This window comes from Molossus molossus, unplaced genomic scaffold, assembly GCF_014108415.1.
Source record: "Molossus molossus isolate mMolMol1 unplaced genomic scaffold, mMolMol1.p scaffold_m16_p_20, whole genome shotgun sequence".
Taxonomy (NCBI): Eukaryota; Metazoa; Chordata; class Mammalia; order Chiroptera; family Molossidae; genus Molossus; species Molossus molossus.
In genome coordinates this window covers 35951329-35973074 of record NW_023425356.1, presented here as the reverse complement: position 1 = coordinate 35973074, position 21746 = coordinate 35951329, and the positions used below count along the sequence as shown (strand labels likewise).

Sequence of the window (21746 nt, the reverse complement as noted above, 5' to 3'; positions counted from 1 at the left end):
TATACCCAAGGAAAACAAAGTCCACACAAACACTCGTGCCCCAACATTCATAACAGCACAGTGCCCAACTGTCCATTGACAGACAAATGAACAAACAAAACGTGGTGTATCTATACACTGGAATATTATTATAGCTGTTAAAATGCGGATAAACCTTGAAAACATCCTACTAAGTGAAATAAGCCAGAAACAAAAGGCCACATATTTATTATATGTTTTCATTCATATGAAAGTCCAGGACAGGAAAACAGAGACAGAAAGTTGATTAGTGGTTGCTAAGCCTGGGGATGCCGGGGGGTGGGGTAAGAAGGTGAGGATGGGATTTAGGAGGGTGTAAAGGGCAGGGATTCTTTTTTGAGGTGATAAAAATGTTCTAAAACTGGCAGCGGCGGTAGCTGCACATGCCTGTGACTGCGCTAGAAGCCACTGAGTTGTGCACTTTGAATGGGTGGATTATATGGTATGTGAACTATATCACTAATGAAGTTGTTTAAAAAAACAAAAAACACGAGGGCAGCATGCTGTAGCAGCCAGTGGCCTCCCGGCCTGGGTCACGGCTTGCTGGGGTGAGCGGATGCAGGGTGCGTGTGCTGGGCAGGGTGTGTGTGCTGGGCAGGGTGTGAGGCCTGAGACGCACACTGCAGCTCCCATGGGCCTCCACCTGCCCCGCTGGGAACGAGCCACATCTCCGGCTGGGATTCGGGGTGATCTGCCAACCACCACCTCTCCTCGGGCTTCCTGAAAGTCACTTTAACCTCTTCGCCCTGGGAGAGGTGGGAGCCAGGCCAACAAGACACCTCCGACCTGGGCCAGCTCCTGGCCCTGTCCTCGCTGGCCTGGCACCCAGGTGAGAAGGTGAGACGAGTCTGCCAGAGCACTGCCCACAAGAAGGCAAGGGCAAAGCGCGTGAGGAAGCCCTGGAGAAGACGACTGGCAGCCACGTGCTGTCCAGCCTCGGGACCACCGTCTGCAGTGTGCAGGGAAATACCACGGTGCCGGTCGGTGCCGTGATCAGGTCATATCCATGGCTGATCCCGAAAGAAATAACTAAGCCTTAAGTAAGCACTAGCAGAAAAGATTACTGTCTGGACTCTTGATGTTACACGAGGGTTTTGGAAAAAATGCCATTTCTGGGGAGTGTGTGGCTGTAAATGGTGACTGTACCAGAGGAAACACATGAGCCACTTCTGGGGACACAGTTTGGGATGGCAGACCGTGGTTCCGGTGGGAAGCCAGGCGTCCTACAAGGAGAAACCCCCAGGAATCGCTCATCCCCATTCAGGACTGGTCAAACCAACAGGTTCTTCGGACTCCTGGAAACCAGACCGCCATCACATCGGCTGGGTGGGCAGGGTATGAAACCGCCGCCTTCTGAGACGCGACTGACAGGGGTCAAGGGAAGAAGCTGACATATGTGTGAATATATATGTACGTAGGCATGTGTGCGTGTGTGCTTACACACATTCATCAAGAAGTGGGATAGATGACGCCCGGCCGGTGTGGCTCAGTGGTTGAGCATTGATTCGTGCACCAAGAGGCCGCCAGTTCGATCCCCGGTCAGGGCACATGCCCAGGTTGTGGGCCCGATCCCCAGTAGGGGACATGCGGGAAGCGGCTAATTGATATTCTCTCTCATTGATGTTTCTATTTCTCTCTCCCTCTCCCTTCCTCTCTCTAAAAAATCAATAAAGAAAAAATATTTTTTAAAAAATAAGTGGGATATATGTGCTAGCTATTGCTATGTGGCTACCCTGAATCAAGAAAAATCAGTTCCACTTGCTGAGATGGCAATGAAGGGACACAAAAGTACTCTGGCCAGAAAAACCCCAGAGCTAGAAATGCTAGGACACGGGTAAGGATGACTGACCGAGGGCGCAACGCTTCCAGAACTAACTGACCAGCCTGGAACTGAAGGCGCCGCAGGACCCGGGAGGGCCGGCGTGGTGCGCGCCCACGGAGCTGTCCCGCAGAGGGAGGATCCTCTTCCCGCTAACAGGCTGCTTCCTGTCTCAGACACTGCCTTTAATTTGATACTGTTTTTGTACAGTTGTTGTATCTGAGGCATATGAAATAAAATCATAGCTGAGTCTACCTTTTGGAGTCACCATTCACACACAATGTTTACCGCTTGTGAGTATTTTCACATAGAATTGGGCTGAAGAACTGGTTGATTTAGTATAGGGACTTACTGTAACTCTACGGTAGAGGAAGCTGAAGTGAATTGGAGATTTTTACCCCAATCTGCATGGAAAGCACAAGAAACCACACATTTATCAACATGCAACTGGCGCCCTATTTACCTGTTGTTGAATATTTTTGATGGATTAAGATACAAAAGCTTTAACCCTGGCCAGTTTGGCTCAGCAGTTAGAACGTCAGCCCACAGACCAGAGAGACCCAGGTTCGGTTCCCACTAAGGGCACGTACCTCCATTGCAGTTTGTCCCAGGCCCCACTTGGGGTCCTGTGGGTGGCAACCAGTCGATGTGTCTCTCTCTCACATCGATGTTTCTCTCTCTCTCTCCCGTTCTATCTGAGGATAAATGCAAAAATGTCCTCAGGTGAGGATAAAACAAAAAAAGATATGAAAGGTTTACATTTATCTTTTCATGTGATATTTCATGTGCTTATAAAAAAAGAATGTATAATGGTTTTAAGGCACTAGAACTGTAATATTTGTATTATCTTTAAGAAAATTGTATTTGTATCAGAGTTTAAGAACTCTGCTATCTTGCTGCTGATGTTCATCCACACTATGAAGGACACCTAGCTCATTACTCTTCCCCTTGACCAAAAGACTGGTCTGTCCCTTGTCAGAGTTGTTCTAAGGTTACAGGGTTAACCCTAGGATGTTGCTGCAGTCTCACTAGGCACACAGTACGACGAAAAGCGACATAAGAATAAAAACAAGTCTACTCTGATTAAAATTTATTTGACATATATATATTGAATTAGCTTTCATTCTCTCCAAAAATACAAAATATAGCTATTTTTTGATACTTAATTTTTTTTTTTTGCTGAGTTTGTATTTAAAAGATTCATTAACAAGAGTTGTGATTGATTTTACCTAACCTAACCCCTTCCCCCGAAAAACAAAGTCATGGATGACATCCGTGTGTTCATCGAGCATGTGCTCAGTACCTGACTACTGACTCACCAGCTATGAGAAACAGACTGGAGGTCAAGGCAGGCAGGGACCCAGCCTCAGGGACTCACGGGTCAGTTCATTGCAGTCACATTTACCGCCCCCCTTCGGCACTTGGTGTTTTCCCCGCCCGTATGCCCATCGCCCCTTCTCCTCTTGGCAAAAACCGTGGATCCTTCAATCCAGTTCAAATATGGCCCCTTCCTTGTATCTTCTCTGTGCCCCATGCAGAATTAAGGATTTATTTTTGCATTCATGTAGAGTTATTGAGCACCAACTGCTTGCCAGGCACTGAACAATATAGTGGTAGAAAACAAGGCATGAGCCCTGCCCTTATAGAGCACACGGTCTGTTAAAAGAGACAGAAAAATATAAATCTGAAGTGGGATTAAAACCCACGCCACTAGGGCAGGCAACAGTCTGAACACAGTGGCTTAGACACATCTGTTAGAACATTTAGCAAATATTCACTGTGTAGTGTGTGTGTGTGTGTGTATAAAATAGATCATCTCCACTTCGGGGCAAGTCCACTAACACACTAGTTCCTGAGAGGGCATTGTGGCATAATAATAACAGCTACTGATTATTAAACACTTACTATCTCCATATGCCAAGTAGTACGCATCATCATATTTAATTATTACATCACACTTCTCCGTGGGCATTGTCATTACCCATGTTTCACAGATAGGAACCTGGGCACAGAAAAGTGACAAAATTCACCTAAGATCACACAGTAACAAGTAGCAGTGTCGGGACTTGAACCCGGGTCTGCTTGGCTCAGAGTCACCATGTTCAGCAGATGCACATATATCTCTGAGACCACAGTCCAGGCGAAGCAGACCAGACGGCGGGACGCAGCAGCTGTCAGTGGGAGCTGAAGGAAGCCATCCACGCAGAAAATCAAATGCAGAGACAGCTCTAAAGTCCTCGGGAAAGCCAGCCTCGAGGAGCACCCTGGGAGCAAAGATACCCAAGAAACAAGAGCACGTGGTGGTGCGCTGCAGGGAGCATCTCCACGTCACACACTCCAAACCCTGATCCTCTCTGCGTCAAGATGAGTTGTCATTAACTCACGAGCCAGAGGAGAGCTTACCTCCAAATATGGTTTATCTTCAAACATATGAGTTATTGGAAAATCCAGTTTTTAAAACTTTCTACTTCTTAGGGTTTAAATCACCAAAATGCCTCTCTCCAAAGAAAGAGTATGTTGCTCAGGAGAACTAAAGTTACCTAGGTAGATGCTAAATCCTACTTGCGCATCCTCTTTAATTACAAATTGTTAATACCCTGGGGGGAAAGACGATAAGCCATAATGAACCACACAAGATCAAAATTTTAATTGTCCAATAAAAATACTGAATACTTCTGAAGATACATCTTAAAGTAAAATGCAGGTGTTCCAGAAGCATTTGTATATGCCAAAATAAATTTAAATTAAAGGAAAAATAGAAGCCCTAAAGTAGTAGAACAGAACAGATGTGCTGAATTAAGAGTTTATTTACATCTACAACGGCCCTTCCTGATCCAAATTCTATGACGGAAGAAGCCCCCACATGTCAGAAGTGAAGTAATACCACACACGCACAGCTGTGTAAGCCTTAATGAAGTGATGGCCTGAAAACTCTGAAAAGCAAATTTTCCGGTAGAGATCAGGTGTATATTTCTGTTTGAAGTTTCATTAAACTTCAGTGGGATTCACTTTTCCCAGTTGAAGCGCCCTGTAAAATCTGTCTACAAAAGAACTGGAAATTAACTACTAAAGTACTCTACTGAAAATCCTTCAAGGAAGAAAGGAATCCCTTTAGAAAGCAAATAATTTCCTCTCTAGGTATCCAACAAATTCAGAGTTCCATACAACAACTTTGCCTGAAAGAAAGATACAGTGATACCTCGGTTCTCAAACGCCTCGGTTTTCGACCAAATCGGTATTCGACCAGGAGATTCGAGAAACTTTTGTCTTGGAATCCGAACAAATATTTGGAACTCGAACTTCCGAGATGAGCCGAGTTGAGCCGAATGGCGTTCATTCGGCCCAGCGCGCCTTGCTTGTGTCATCAGTGTGAGTGCAGAGAGAGAGTCACGCTTTGTGGAGAGAGTCACGCTTTACACTGAATTTAACCCTTAGACATACTGTACACTTTTATTTCTTGTCGAGACTTATGTTTTTCTACATATTATATACAAATTAGGCCAGTAAATAGGCATTTTCTGGGGCTTGGAACGAATTAATCCAGTTTCCATTATTTCCTATTGGGTTTCATTGCTTCGGTTCTCGAGCAATTTGGTTCTCGACCGTCCTCCTGGAACGAATTATGTTCGAGAACCGAGGTATCACTGTATACCTAACTATGTCATCTAAGAAGTTATCTGTACACTAAGTTACCTGGGCACAGGAATGGATTAAATAGGGATGAACAAATATCATAGTCCAAGGGATATTGGGGTTGGAAGGGTAGGTGGCAGGGAATAGTTGGTGTTTTCTTTCTTTCTTTTTAATTTGTTCTCTTTATTGACTTTTAGAGAGCGAGGAAGGGAGAGGTAGAGAGAGAACATCATGCCTCCTGCATGCCCCGCACTAGGGATTTGGCCCACAACCTGGGCACATGCCCTGACCAGGAATCGAACCAGCAATCTCCTAGTGCATGGTTCGATGCTCAACCACTGAGCCACACTGGCCAGGCAATAGTTGGTGTTTTAAATAACTGGTGCAACATGCTACCCTTTATACTGCCACATTGTCAAGCAGGCATCTCCCGTTCTGTAAGCAAGCACCATGAAATTATCCTCACATCACATGGAGTATCTATAACTGAACAGTCATCTCTCTTGCTCAATCTGTAGGTTATATGACAGAACTCCAAGAGCAATGTTCCAGACTCATTCTGACACTCATCACTGACTTAGCCGGCAAGATAACATGCAGGGAATTTTTTAAAAAGAAAGAAAGAAACCGTGTGCCATAGGACTGACCTTTAATTTTATTAGCTAAAGACCGCTATAATTTTGACAACCACAACTTAATTGTGAAGGAACAATGCTCTGCCCGCTTGAGATCTGTGGTCTCCCAGACCCAACCTAATTTCCCTGTTAGAGCAAGGAGCCCGGAGCTTCTGCCGAGATCCGCCCAAATAATTACTCCACACAAAGCAGAGCTTCAAGCGACTCTTCCCGAAACTTCACAACCACTCTGTTCATAAGAAAGGCGTGGTCTGAGAGCGACAACCAGTCACTGCCATTATCAGAGTCCCCTCAAAGGGTAAATAAGGGGGAAATAAAAGTCAAAGTATGTTTAATCTGTGTTTATAGATTATGCATTTATTTAATCTTGTACAATCAATCCTGACAATATGTTCCCTCGGCTATTGTGACAGTGCCTGAGGTAAGTGAAAATGATTTAAAATGTGACAACTGTAAAATATATAAATGATTTCCTTAAATCTTTCAGAATATGAAGGTTGCGCTCCGAGCACTTTCCTTTCTAGGTGGAGGAAGGTGAGGGGAGCAGGATGCGTCCAAGGCCCGGCGGTCTTGGTGGGTCTTGACTGGCCACCCACTCACTCTGAATCCCAAACACCTATGGCTAATACCAATATTTCTCCTAAATTCCAAAAACTGCAGACGAGCTCACCCCTGGGCCTCTCCACTTCACCTCTGTACCTCTGGCCCCGTGTGCCTCAGGAAGGTCTGAAGAATGAATGAGTGGGTAGTGATTTCCTCTGGAGGTTTAATGAAGCTTTGCTGAATTGATCTGAATTAAATGACCATCATTTTCTCATTGATCACAATTTGATTTGAGGACAGTTCCCACTTAATACCACTTTACAATGACTGGGCCCATCTAAATCCCCTTAATAGCCCTGGCTGGTTTTGCTCAGTGGTTAGAGCCTTGGCCTGAGGACCAAAGGGTTGGGGGTTCGATTCCTGGTCAGGGACATGTACCTGGGTTGCAGGTTCGATCCCTGCCCCATTTGGGGTTGTGTGGGGTCATTTTTCTCATATCAATGTCTCTCTCTCTCCTCCTCCTCCTCCCTCCCTTCCAATCTATCTGAAAATCAATGGAAAAATATCCTCAGGTGAAGAGTAACAAAAATAAATAAATAAATAAATATTTTTTAAAAATCCCCTGAACATGCCCAGCATTACGAAGTTGATGACAATTCGGAACTGGGACACTCAACTTCTCTCTCCTAATCAAAAGCAATTCTTTATAGCAAGCAGTGGGGGGGGGGGGGGCACCACCCAAATCCCAGTTCAGAACTGGTCAGGAAGGGGGCTGTTTTGAAAGGGGAGTTAGCTAGACACAGGAACCTCAAGCCACGAAGTGCACAAAGCACATGGGTGCGAAGCAGCCTGGGGGGGATGCAGCCGAGCAGCACGGCTTTATAGTAAAAGACTAAAGAAACCTCCCTGGCTGGTTTGGCTCAGCGGTTAGAGTGTTGGCCCACGAACCAGAGAGACCCGGGTTCAGTTCCTGCTCAGGGCACGTATCTCGGTTGTGGTTTGTCCCTGGCTCCAGTTGGGGTCGTGTGGGTGACAGCTACTTGATGTGTCTCTCTCACATCGATGTTTCTCTCTCTCTCTTCTTCCCTCTCTCCCTCCCCATAATAAAAAGGAAAAAAAAAAGACTCAAGAAACCACGCAAGAAAGGGAGGTGATTTGCTTTGTGTTTCAAAGAGATCCGCCTGTAAGAAAACGGGATGGTTTTCGTCCTGAGAGAAGGAAGGAAAGGAGGGACAGAGAAAGGAGCAGAGCAGCAAGGCCAGAGACCAGGGCCTGCGTTTCCGACACGGCAGAGCAACCAGGGAGCTCCAACTGTCCATTAAGTTGCCTGTGTGGCTCTCTTCCCAACACACGTCCTCTAATACACACAAACGGTTTATCTGGACAGACTTTTGTGTGGAGTGCGTGTGCATGTGCGTGTGTTTGTGGTCTGTGTGTGGATACATGTGCGTGTACAAATCAAGTAAAGGATCAAGTACCATGTAGTAACCAGGGCAATGCAAAATGATCCCCAAACAGAACGAATTCCACAAAAGCAAGAATGAGAGACCATAGAGGCCAAGGAGTGGAAGTTTCAGGAGAACCCTGGGCTCTGCTCAGTGCAGGGAATGAGAGGCCTAGTCCACTTTATTTAGAGATTAAGGGGCTGGCAGATAACTCACTGCTGAAATCTAGTGACAATCTCATCTACAGCTTATATATAAAAACATGTTCTACATGAAACCTGAACACTGGAGTAAATTAAGAATTTAAAAAAATTTTTGCAGGAGAATTTCATGAAAAGAACTTGCAGAGATAAAACTCAGGGATAGCATGAAAACAGGGACAGGAATGGCCACTTTTGTAGACCACCTCTCCACTCCCACATTGATACTTTGTAAATTCACCAAGAGAAGCTGAATATTAGGCTAATAAAATGTCCGATTTGAATTTCTCAAATGGCTACCTACTTTTTACTGCCACCTCCTGGCCCTTTCTGGTATGTCTACCCTGAACTACTGATACTAATAGCCAAACACACACTAAATCAATTATTACATTCAAGAATCTCTGGCCAATGCAAAAATTCTCAACAAAATATTAGCAAACTGGATTCAATAACACATGAAAAATATTATACCCCATGACTAAGTGAGATGCACTTAGCATGCAAGGATGGTTCAACATCCGTAAATCAGTCAAAGCAATGCATCACATTAACAAAATAAAGGGTAAAAATCATATTATCTCAGTAAATGCAAAAGAAGCATTTGACAAAAATTCAACACCCTTTTTTGTTTTCTGTTAATCCTCATGAGAGGATTTTTTTCCATTGATTATTTTTAGAGAGAGTGGAAGTGGGTGGGGAGAGAGAGAAGGGGGAATGGGGAGAGAGAGAGAGAGAGAGAGAGAGAGAGAGAGAGAGAGAGAGAGAAACATCCATGTGAGAGAGAAACATCAATTGGTTGCCTCTCACATGCGCCCCACCAGGACCAGGGATCGACTGCAGCCCTGGTACGTGCTCTTGATCAGAATCAAACCTGCAACCTTCTGGTGTGTGGGCCGATGCTCTAACCACTGAGAAGAAACATATGTCAATATAATAAAGACCATATATGATAAACCCACAGCTAACATCACACTCAATGGTGAAAAGCTGAAACCCTTTCCTCTAAGATCAGGAACAAGACAAGGATGCCCACTATCAGCACTTCTATTGAACATAGTATTGGAAGTCCTAGCCACAGCAATCAGACAAGACAAAGAAATATGACATCCAAATTGGTAAGGAAGAAGTAAAACTCTCATTACTTGCTGATGGCATGATATAGAAATCCCTGAAGACACCACATAAAACTATTAGAATTAATAAATAACTTCACTAAAGTTGCAAAATACAGAATCAATATACTGAAATTTGTTGCATTTCTATTCACCAATAATAAACAATCAGAGGAAAAAAACAATGCCATTTACAATTGCATCAAAAAAGTATAGAATACCTGGGAATAAATTTAACCAAAGAAGTGAAAGACCTGTACTGTTAAAATTATAAGACATTAAAGAAAGAATATGAACAAGATACAAATAAAATGTAAGGATATACCTTGCTCATGAATTGCAAGGATTAATACTGTCCTTACTACCTAAAGTAATAGACAGATACAATATTCTCTCAATTACAACAACTAATCCTACATTTATATGGAACCAAAAAAGACCCTGAATAGTCAAAGAAGTCTTGAGAAAGAACAAAGTGGAAGGTATCACACTCCCTGATATCAAACTATACTACAAAGCTACAATAATCAAAACAGCATGGTACTGACATAAATACAGAAACACAGATCAACGGACTAGAACAGAGAGCCCAGAAATAAATCCCTGCTTATATGTCAATTAATTTACAACAAAGGAAGCAAGGATGTACAATGTGGCAAAGACAGTCTCTTCAATAAGTGCTGTTGGCAAAACTGGACATGACAAAGCAAATTGCTGGAACAGAGTGCCCCTGCCCAGTCACTGCTTTAATGGGAATTGTCAGAACGTGCCTTTTGGATGTTTCCCGGTCTAGTTCTGACCAAACCACCTCCCGTTCTCCCGGAAGCCCATCTCTGATCCACTGTGCACTGACGTACCTGTGCCCTCAGTATTGGGCTGTGTTTTCCCTATTTCCAAGCTTTGGGAGACGGCCTGTGGTAGTGTCATGTATGTTCAATAAACAGGTCATGACAGTTTCCATTTGTTGAATGACTAAAAGTTTGCAAAGAGCTTGTACACCCATATTGCAGCTATTCCTCTCAAACACCCTTTGGGGTTCTTTGGGCAAATACAATAATTCTTATTTTACAGAGAAGGGCGCTGAGATTCAGCCATGGTAAGTGGTTTTTTCCAAGGTGACAGACTTAATGAATACAGGGTTAAGACTAACACTCAGATCTTCAGACCCCAAGTGAGTCTATTGAAGACACCTGCTCTTCACAGTGAACATACAGGAACTTTGCTGGCTGACTGCATTATTGGCATAGAACAAATATTTACAGAGAGTCGATTATCAGCTGCGTACTGTTCTAGGCATTGGGACACCATGATGACCAATTTAAATGAGTTTCCTAATTCCACGGAACATATATTCAATCGTGAGAGACAAACAAGGCACATTTCAGATGGTGATGAGCCCTGTGTGGAGGATAAAACAGGGTGACATCAAGTGCTGGCGGGCTATTTCTGTTTCAGTCACCGGGGTAAGCTTCTCTTGGGAAGAGACTTTTAAGCTGAAGAGGAAGAGCACTCCTACTGGAAGGGACAGAGGGCAGAGGGGAGGTGGCCTGAGACAAGTTGGGGAGGTGGGGAGGAGCCAACCTCTGGCATTTTGTTACAGAGGTTCTGTCCCGTTTTATCCAAGCACAATGCAAAGCCACACGGCTACAGGAAGGTGCTGCTTTTCAGTGAGTCACGGCGTTCTAGAACAGCATTCCACAGCGCCGCATCCTCGAGACTCCATCAATCAGCCCACTACTGCTAGTGCACCATGATGGGAGCCCTTGAATACACAGTGTTTCCGTAATGTGGTAAGAGGTTTCTGGAACACTCAGCACACAGTATCTGGCGGGAAGGACAAAGGTGTGTCCGTCTGAAAGCCTCGCATCCGTGCACATCAAGCTCCGGGAAGCCCAGCCCGGCTCCGGGAGGCACCGGCTGTGCCTTAGACTGTCTCTCCGAAGAGCTCAGCTCGGGATGGGGACGCTGGGAGAACAGCCACACTCCACTGCACGTCCACCCTGACAGCCGCACCTCCCTCGGGCCCATCCTGCTCCCCACAGTTCACTGCTCAGATGGCAGCCTGGCAGCTGCCTTCTCGAAACTCTGAGACGAAACCCACAACTGTCTTGCGGCAAAGGGAGGGATGTTCAACCCACCACAAGGCAGGGAGCAGCGAGGGAGAGTCAGGAAAGGAGAACATGGCCGGGGTGCAAGACGCACGCCTTCTGAATGGAAAGTCACTGCGTAAAGCACACCCCTCCGCACCCACTGCAGACACTGGGAAGCAAAACTGGCCCTGAAGTCCTGTTTGGCAATGAGCAGCCAAAGCCTTTGACCTAGGAAATCGCCCTCAGGAAACCATCAGGGCTGAGTTCAAAATGTTTATGCAAATACCTCCACTGAGGCATTATTTATATTTATAGCAGGGCGAAATTTTAAACAACAATCAGCAACAGAGAATCAGTTAACTAAACAGCAGTAAAGCCATAGGAAGGAACACCATACATCTAGTAAAATCCTACTCCAAGATATGGAATCTAAAAGAATATTTCATCATGTAAGGAAAAATTCAGAATATATTAAGCTCAAAAAGTAGGTGGTAAGGAAAAAAGGGCAATGAGCGAATCCTGGTTAATAATCTGGACAAGAAACCAAAGGCAAATGGGGAGGCGGGTGGGCAGTGCCTGGGGAGACTCGCACAGTTTTATTTTCCACTCTGTGCGCCGCTCGTGTGCTCACTGGTGTGCAAGTGACTGTTATGAAAAACTCATTTGAGGAACAGCTGGGCATCAGGAGAGTGCCGAGAAACATGATCAGGAAAATGAGCAAGGTCCCTTTTGGACCTGCACCTCCAACAATTACTGAGCATCCTGCCTGCAGTGTCCCTAGTTAACCCCCGCTCCCCGCCCCATCTTCATTGGCAATTCTTAGATTCTTAGGCCATTGGCCCACCGGCTGCTGTCATCTAAAATCAGACTGCTGTCCTTCTCTCCTCATTCCGCTGTCCCTGTGCGGCACACACGCCCTGGTCCGAGGCAGGGCTATCAATGGTTTTCATTTCACACGTTTCACGTGAGAAGCCCACACTGGTCCGCACTGGCCGAACCACGTGACGGTGAGTGAAGGCAGCAGAGAGAACCAGGGCCTGGAAATCAACACGCTTGGCTCGCACCTGAGCATGGCCCGCAACCAACTGTGACCTTGGAAAGGCCACTGAGCTTCTCTGAGCCTCAATTTCTTAACCTATAAAATGAAGGTGTTACACAATCTGTGAGGTCTAACTCAGCTCTAAAACTCCAGAGTTCGTAATCTCCCCCAGGTCTCACCTCCAGAGAAATGCCTGGACCGAAGGAAAAAGAAGGCCCAGCGTATCTGGAGCTCAGAGGACCTTCCCAAACAACTTCCCTTTATAGTAACTCTCACTATACAAGTCTGGACCCTGTGAAACAATGTAGGTGCCTCCTCTGTAGGTCTTTGGGGAAGTCATTCTTTATAAACACTCTCTTAAGTGTGTATTTGATCCTGCAAAAGCGCCACTTCCATTTGCTCTGCACTCAATTCTGAGTTCTCATATAGGGGACCGATCATCCCAGCTTGTCCAGGACTGAGGAGTTCCCCCCGGTGAGACTTGCTTTGCCAAACCTAAGAGAGTCCTTGGCAAACCAGGTCAGTTGGTCACTCTCTCTCTTAATATATCTCTGTGTGGTTTGCTGTTCCCAAAACACCCTCCACACTCCACATCAAAACAGAGTGCAATACACCTTTGTCACCTGTACATATACTGCTGCTCAAATCAACACCAACACAGATCATCAGCAATGGCACCTAGGGGTGCCTCAAGGACTCTTCTGTCCCCAGGTAAGAGTGCCTTCACCCACCACGTCCCATTAGGTGCTCTTAGATTGGCAGGGGTTTTTTAACGATCAAGAAAAGAAAAATCACTCACAAAGAAATTTTTGTAAGCAACAAAAGCCATATGAGTAAGAGAACCTTTGCCATCCGTTAATTCACCAAATCGTTAGCGCCCCAAAGAAGACAAAACCCACAAACAAAGGAAACAGAGGGCCGACCACCAAACAGTCAACAAAAGCACCATTTGCAGCCTCACTGACTCTTTTGACAAGTTTGTACGGAGCACTTACTCTGAGCCAGGCAAACAGTCAGGAAAGAGAAACTCAAGCGTGTGGACACATGGCTGCTGGTCATGCATGGATATTAATCAAAGCACTTAATGAGCATATTTCCCAAGCTGGCTCCATTCTGGTCACCTCTAATAAAAGTTAAAACATTACCTATTTCACTCTTAAGCTGGTAGGAAAATAAGAGTATCAGTAGAACATCCATCTGTCTTTTCTAAAACATTGCATATTCATGGAAGAGAGACATTGTGTCCTTTTTGTTGTTGTAACCTGACACCATTTATGAAGTTGACCAGAAATGAGAATGTTTGAAGCAAGAAGACAGAAAGGATGCCGTGGCAACGCCGGTGACCAACGAGCTGCCCCGTTGTCCCTAGAGTCAGCGTGCCACCACTCCGAGGCACTGACGTAACCCGCTCCCATGCAGTGTGAACTCCAGAGGAATCTCGGGACAAGGCGCACAGAACAATGAGTGCCCTGTCCTCCGTCTTCAGAAGCTCCCAGCACGTGACAGGATGACATGGATGGGGGCTGGTCACAGCTCAGGCAGAAGTCGTAGAGACCAGCGCGTTTATTTTGTGGCACAGCAGCTTGAGAGAGGTCAATAGCGGTCGCTTGCCACCAACAACTGGTCGCAGGGGCGTGGGAAGACATGTTCAATTGAAAGACTGCCTGGCAGGGAGCCTGGGCAAGTGTGAATTAGAAGGGCTGCCGGTGCCCCCCCCCCCCACCAGGTGCCCACAGCAGAATCCCAGCCTTCCTCTGGGACTCCACCCTCTTCCCACCCCCCACAGCCAACCAGCTAGTAATGCCAGTCAACTCTCCCTCACGAATGTCCCAAATTTGTTTTTCTGTCAGTTATCACAGATCTCGAAACACGACCCTGATTCAGCCCTCCATCACCTCACCTGCCTTCCCTCACTTCAACGCATCTTTCCACCAGAACACAGACACACACGCACGCTCACGCACACGTACACGCACATCACAGGAGCTCCTCACCATGCTGAACTTCTTTCATTTCCCCCCATGGTCTTAGAGCTCTCATCTTTGGGTTTTGGGATATGCTAGTCCCTCTTCCTAGAACACCCTTCCCCCAACCTCATCTATCTATTGTCTTTCGTTCCTAATCATGCCTCGGGTTTTCCTCCCAGAAGCCTTTCCCAGCCCCCTAGACTGAGCTGGGTACTGCTCTGTGCTCACACAGCACCTGACCTCTCTCCCTGCACTGTAATGGGTATTGTTTTTTTGTTTTTTTTCCCTAAGCCACTCTTTAGACCACGAATTCTGCAAGGACAGAGGCTGGACTTGCCCTGTTTACCTATGCATCCTTGTCATTGAACCAAATCCATTCATTTAAATCAATCCATTAATCTGAATGAGTAGAGCATAGTTCCTTAACAATTGCTGTCAGTCTGGACCTCCCACTTGGCCACTAGACTGGCCAGACTCTCCGACCTGATTTCTGTCTGTCTCCTCAGCTAGATCTGTCCAGGAGACCAATGCACGGAGAGGCGCCGTGTTGAGAGGAGGCGGTGTTACACAAATGAGCCAGAGAGGGCCTGTGTGTGGGCTCCAAGATTGTTTATTTCCTCACTCCAGGTTGAGAACCATTAGTCCAAAAGCCTGCCAGTGCCAAACTCAAATTTTCACGCGTTCAATTGTTTTAAATGCTGCCCAAATAAGCAGACGTTCTGCCCTCTAGAGCCTGCCTCCTTTGCATACCCTGTGAAACTGCCCAACATCTGCCAGTAACAGACAAGACAAACCTCAGGGCTATCGAGATCCTGAACCGCTGCTGCCCTTACAGAGACTCCCAACCGTGCTGTCCAGTGATGTCACCTATGCACCCCCCCCACGCCACTCCCCCCAGAGAGTGCCCTTCCTCTCCTCCCCTTCTCAGCAGGGGCCCCCCAGTGTAGCCTCTGCAGGGACTCATATTGTGAGGGACTTCCCCCAATGCAAACCCGTCAGAGCATCACCCAAACGAAGCTTGTGTGTGCGACTGCGACCTCATGCTCCTGTCTTTTTCCTTGATCAGCCTTGGAACGCCTACAGGCAGGAATCTGGGGAATTCTGCATACTTATCATTTCTATATAGTCCCATTTTGATAGATTTTTGTCTGTCTTGTCACCCTAGCATCAAATGTATCATCTGGTTTCGTCAGTATTACTTCTAAACCTAATCTTCAACTGCAGAATTCTGTTCCAGCCATTCAGAATGGTCTCCAATCCTCGTGACGCTGGTTATCCACCTCAGATTGCATTGGCCCTTCGCGCTCTGGCCCCTATTATCCTGTCCTGGACAACAGCTGGGGGACTGGCTCTCAGTCCAATCCATGCTCCTGGCAAACAGCCCTGGAGCTATAACTTTATCCATAGATGATGTAAGACGTGCTCTGGAAACTTTCTAGTTTCCATCCCTGAGAGTCCACGGTTCATAACATTTACAACAGAGTGTACACTAATGTGGCTGGAGACGGAATCGAAGATTCCGAGTACAAAGCAAGTGGCATTTAAGGTCTTGTTTGTAGATCTACAGAAAAGGAAAGAGATTTGTTAGCGTAAACAGATCCTGTGCCTTGATTTTTTTATTTTATTTTTTGAAAGTTATGTGTTATGACACAGAGTAAGCCTGAGTTCCTACTAAGATATGCTGGGAGGAAATAATTCATCAAACATGCTTCTGAAGGCCAAGTACATTTTCTGAGTGAAATTATAACTATCCAAAAATATCCACAAAGGAGGTCTCGCTTCACACAAATCAAATAGTGCAGCGGATAAGAAATGTTAACACACCTTCACTAGTCATTTCCCCTTGTGGACATCAGCCCAAGTTCAGGCTTTAGCCACATATGACTCTTGGTCAGGGAGAATGACTGGGACGCTGCAGGTAACGGCATAGACATGGGGCTGTTACAGAGCCGAGTGTAAGTCCAAAGGCTAGACGTGATCGGGTCACAGAGTTTAGGGACCTGTTGGTTTGAGTGGTTCTCTCTGCCTTACCTCCAGGCTGCATGCCAACTTTTTACAGAACAAGGGACTCTAATCTTTGCATTTTGTTCTGGCTTCAGAGGCATCGCTATCTGACAGGTATGTGCGCAGAAGTGTTTGCTGCTGAGGGGAAGTTCTCAGGTGCTGTCCGTGGTATCTGTCCAGAGAAAAAGACCCCCAGCCATAGCTTGACAATGAACATACATGTAATGCAAACACCAGAAAGAGAAGAAAGAGATAAAGAAGAGCAATAGTTAAAGCAATAATGACTAACGTTTTCCCCAAATTAATGTCAGGCTCAAAACCAAAGATCCAGGAAGCTCAGAGAACACCAAGCAGAAATCATGCCTCCAAACTACCCCTAGGCATACTATATTCAAACAGCAGAAAATCAAAGATAAAGAACAAAATACTGGAAAAAGCCAGAAGGGGGAAAAACACCTTAGCTATAGAGAAACAAAGATAAGAATGACATCTAACTTTTCCTTAAAACCATGCAAGTAAGAAGAGAGTGGGGTGAAATATTTATAGTGTCTACAGAAAAATTAAATACCAACCTAGAATTCTGTATCCAGTGAAATTATCTTTCAAAAGTGAATGAGAAATACTTTCTCAGATGATTAAAAATGGTGAAATGTCTTCAGAGACAAGGAAAATAATATAGGTAGAAACTTGAATCAACATTAAAAAAAAAAAAAGGAAGAGCATCAGAGAAGGAATAAGTAAAGGTAAAATAAAAACTTATTGTTGCCCTGGCCGGTGTGGCTCAGTTGGTTGGGCATCATCCTGTGTACTGAGAGGTTGCCAGTTTGATTCCCGATCGGGGCACATGCCAAGGTTTCAGGTTCAATCCCCGGTCGGGGTGTGCAAGAGGCAGTCGATTAATGTTTCTTTCTCACATCAATGTTTCTCTCTCCCTCTCCCTCTCCTTTTCTATCTATAAAATCAATAAAAACATTTTTAAAGTATTCTTATTTTTATTTATTAATTTGTTTTTGTTACAGATGTTTCTCGTTTTTCCCCCATTGACACCCTCCTCCCCTCACCCCCCACCCCATCCCCAGCTTTGTTGTCTATGTTCATTGGTCATGAATACATGCATGTAAGTTCTGTGGTTTATCTCTTCCCCCACAAACCCCCTCCTCCTCTGAGGCTTGTCAGTCTACACCCCACCTCCATGTCTCTGGGTTAATTTTGTTCAGCAGTTTGTTTAGTTCATTATATTCCACAAATAAGTGAGATCACGTGATATTTGTCTTTCTCTGCTTGGCTTGTTTTGCTTAGCATAATACTCTCCAGGTCCTTCCATGCCATCTCAAAGGATAAGAGATCTTTCTTTCTTACAGCTGCATAGTATTCTATTATGTACATGTATCCACTCATCTACTGATGGACACTTGGGTTGTTTCCAGATCTTAGCTATTGTAAATAGTGTTGCTATGAATATAGGAGTAAATATATTCTTTCTGATTGGTGTTTCAGGCTTCTTAGGGTATATTCCTAGAAGTGGGATCACTGGGTCAAATAGCAGTTCAATTTTTAACTTTCTGAGGTAACACCATATTGTTTTCCATAGTGGCGGCACCAGTCTGCATTACCACCAACAGTGTACTAGAGTCCCCTTTTCTCCACACCCTCGCCAACACTTATTGTTTGATGATTTGTTGATGGCAGCCATTCTGACAGGTGTGAGGTGATACCTCATTGTTGTTTTAATTTGCATCTCTCTGATGATTAGTGATGTTGAGCATTTCTTCATATGTCTCTTGGCCATTTGTATGTCCTTTTTGGAGAGGTGTCTATTTAGGTCCTCTGCCCATTTTTTAATTGGGTTCTTTGTCTTCCTTTTGTTGAGTTGTATGAGCACTCTATATATTTTGGAAATTAACCCCTTATCTGATGCATCATTGGTGATTATGGTCTCCCATATAATGGGATCCCTTTCCGTTTTGATGGTTGTTTCTTTTGCTGTGCTTAGAAGTTTTTAGTTTGATGTAGTCCCATGTGTTCATTTTTTCCTTTGTTTCTGTTGCCTTAGGTGTTGTATCAGTGAAAATTCTGCTGCGTATAGTATTCTTATTCTTAATTGATCTAACCAATAACAGTCTTTTCTAAGTAAAAGCGACAAAGTATTGATGATTACAGTTTACATGAAATTAACAACAATCACACCAGTGATGGGGGAAGGAACTAGGAATATATTATTTCAACGTACTGTGCTAGATAGTGCTTGGATTGGTTGTAGATATGTTGCTAACTCTAGGGCAACCACTAAAAATAAGCATATAATAAGATGTTCCACATCTTATGTCAATAGGGAATTGTAAATTAAAACAAGACACTACTACACACCGATTAGAATGACCTTAATCTAAAACATCAACAACACCAAATGCTGCTGAGGATGTAAAGCCACAGGAACTTGTTCATTGCTGGTGAAAATGCAAAATGGTGCAGCCACTTTAGAAAAACAATTGACAGTTTCTTACAAAAATAAACATTCTCTCAGCCTACAATGCAGAAATTGTACTCCTTGGTATTTACCCAAAGGAGTTGAAAAACGTATGTTCACACAAAACCTGTACACAGATTCTTGTAGCATCATTATTCATCATTGCAAAACTTGGAATCAACTAAAATGTCCTTCAGTGGGGGAATGCATAAATAAACTGTGGTGCACCCAGATCATGGAATATTATGCAGCACTAAAAAAATACGAGTTATAAAGCCATTGAAAGACATGGATAAACTTTAAGTGCATATTACCAAATGAAAGCGGTCAATCTGAAAAAGCTACATACTGTATGATTCCAACTCTATGACATTCTAGAAAAGGTAAGGCTATGGAGATGGTAAAAAGATCAGAGATGGACAAGAACTACAGGGAGGAAGAGACAACGCAGAGGGTTTTCTGAGGCTTTGAAACTGTTCTGTGTATAAGCGGTAGATACGTGTCATTATACATCTTTTGAATAGACTGTACAACATTAAGGGTAAATCCTAACAAACTATGGGCTCTGGGTGATAATGCCATGTCAATGCAGGTTCATCCGTTGTAACAAATGTTCTGCTCTGGTGGGGGCTGTTGAAGAAAGAAGCTGAAGGGATGGGGAGTAGATGGGAAATCCCTGTACCTTCCTCTTGATATTGCTGTAAACCTAAAACTGCTCTAAAAATAAAATCAATTTTTAAAAAATATGTTTCTATTGATATTTTTAGAGAGAGAGGAAGGGAAAGAGAAATAGAAACATCGATCAGCTGCCTCCTGCACGCCCCCTACTGGGGATCAAGCCCACAACCCAGGCATGTGCCCTGACCGGGAATCAAACCAGGACCTCTCAGTCCGTGAGACAATGCTCAACCCACTGAGCCACACTGGCCAGGCTCAATTTTCTTTAAAGGAAGGTTTTTAAAAAGGGAATCATGAACATATACTTAAGGAGAAAAGAGAGAAGGTGATGGGATTGCAGGTACCGACAAGGGGCTTCTAGGATTCTGGTTGTTAGTCTGAGTGGCAGATACACAAACGAATCGCTGGTGAGTCTCCCGAGGCGCTGGACTGGCCGCCCCATGCTGAGCTCAGCAGTAACAGCTGTGTGAGACAACAGCTCTGCCTTATTGCTCCCGCCTCGTTTTGAGTTGTGTCTTTGTTACCCGTGGTTAAAATCACCCCAACTGACACAGCCTCTGAATCTGAACGCAGCACAGCCGGGGTTCGAATCGGGATAAACCATCATTTGCTCCTACTCCGCTTTGTCAAATCGCATCGTTAAAACCTTAGAATCTTTGTTTGGAAAGAAGAGACTGTCATCAAAGCAGCTCAGCGTTTTTCCAACCTGAAGAGGCATATTCCTTGAAAACACTCTGACTAAGCATGTGGGACAGCAGGGACAACCAGGGTTGCTTTGTGAAAAAAAAATCTATAAATCACCAAACAGATAAGGAGCCAGGCTTGTACTCTTGCCCTCGGCAGGAACGGATTAATCTGGCCGGAAGATCACACATTTCCCACTGGGGCGGCAGCTGGAGGTCAGACCACAGGGCCAAGTCGGTCACCACAGGGAGTTCCTGAGAGGACAGCAAACGGAATGGGGGGATTTGGTTCAGGATGGGGCACAGCTCCTGCTTGTTTGGCCCGAGGAGTAAAGGACAGTGGTTTCTCCGCAGACAAGCCCTGCACCGGAGAGAGAGTCCTGCGGAGGAAATGACCGCCAGACCACCCACTTGCACATAGGGGCACCTACCTCGGTTGCAGTTTGTCCCCGGCCCCGGTTGGGGTCGTGAGGGTGGCAACCACTCAATGTGTCTCTCTCGCATCGATGTTTCTCTCTCTCTCTTCCTCCCTCTCTCCTTCCTGCTCTATCCAAAGATGGATGCAAAAATGTCCTTGGGTGAGGATTAAAAATGAAAGAAATGGGTAGGCAAGAAAAGGGGGCGAAGACAGGGCCTTACACACACCATTAATTTTGTCTACCAGACACATCATGGGCTAAGCCTTCGCCTGCATGGTCTCAGTGAATCCACAAAGTCTGCTCTCTGCTCAGGGGGAGTCGGTTTAGCAAGCGGCCAAAGGCTGCCCTAGCGGCAGGTGGAGCTGAGATTCGAATGCATGTCTGAGGATAAAGCTCATATGTATACTCTTCTCCTTCTGCTCGCAAGAACAACAAGGATAGAGCCGAACAACTCAGTCCCGGAGCACTGCCTCTTAGCAGGAGCCCAGAGGCTGCCCTGGGCACCTCCCGCCCTCTCCTGCCCAGCGCTGTGCGGCCCCACCAGACAGGGGCAGCCCCAGCGAAGCTCGAATTCCATTCTGAAAAGGACTGCGGCCATCCTGGGTTCCCAGACCACAAAGCACAGCCCTCGCCGCCACCTGCCACCTCGCACGTGTGCCATCTTGGCCGCAAGAGGGACGAGGTTTAAAAAAGGGGTGGGGGTTGCTCAAGACAACCGCACCCCCACCTGCCCCCAGTCCAGCGTCGCTCTGACGCGAGCTCTTCACGTTGGTTCCGACGGCGACCCGCACACTCACCCAAGGTCCAGCAGGAGACGGCGCTCAGGAGCGGGGCGCTGCTGTAGATGGCGTGCATGTACATGAGGTGCACCATCAGCTCCGCCAGGTACCAGCAGCGCAGCAGGTGGCCCAGCCCCCGGGCCAGGACGGCGAGGCTGACCCGCAGCGGGCAGCGCTCCCGCTGCTGCATCTGCAGGGGAATAAAGAAGGCA

The 21746-nt window shown here is 45.6% G+C and overlaps 1 protein-coding gene across 1 annotated transcript in view; it reads right to left on the bottom strand.

Annotated features, from left to right (window-relative positions):
- The window catches only part of HHAT (hedgehog acyltransferase), a 101803-nt gene that overhangs the window by 24657 nt on the left and 55400 nt on the right, over nt 1–21746 (bottom strand). The window contains exon 7 of the mRNA XM_036273305.1: nt 21553–21724. Coding sequence (XP_036129198.1) covers nt 21553–21724 — 172 coding nt within the window. The remainder of the gene's footprint in view (nt 1–21552; nt 21725–21746) is intronic.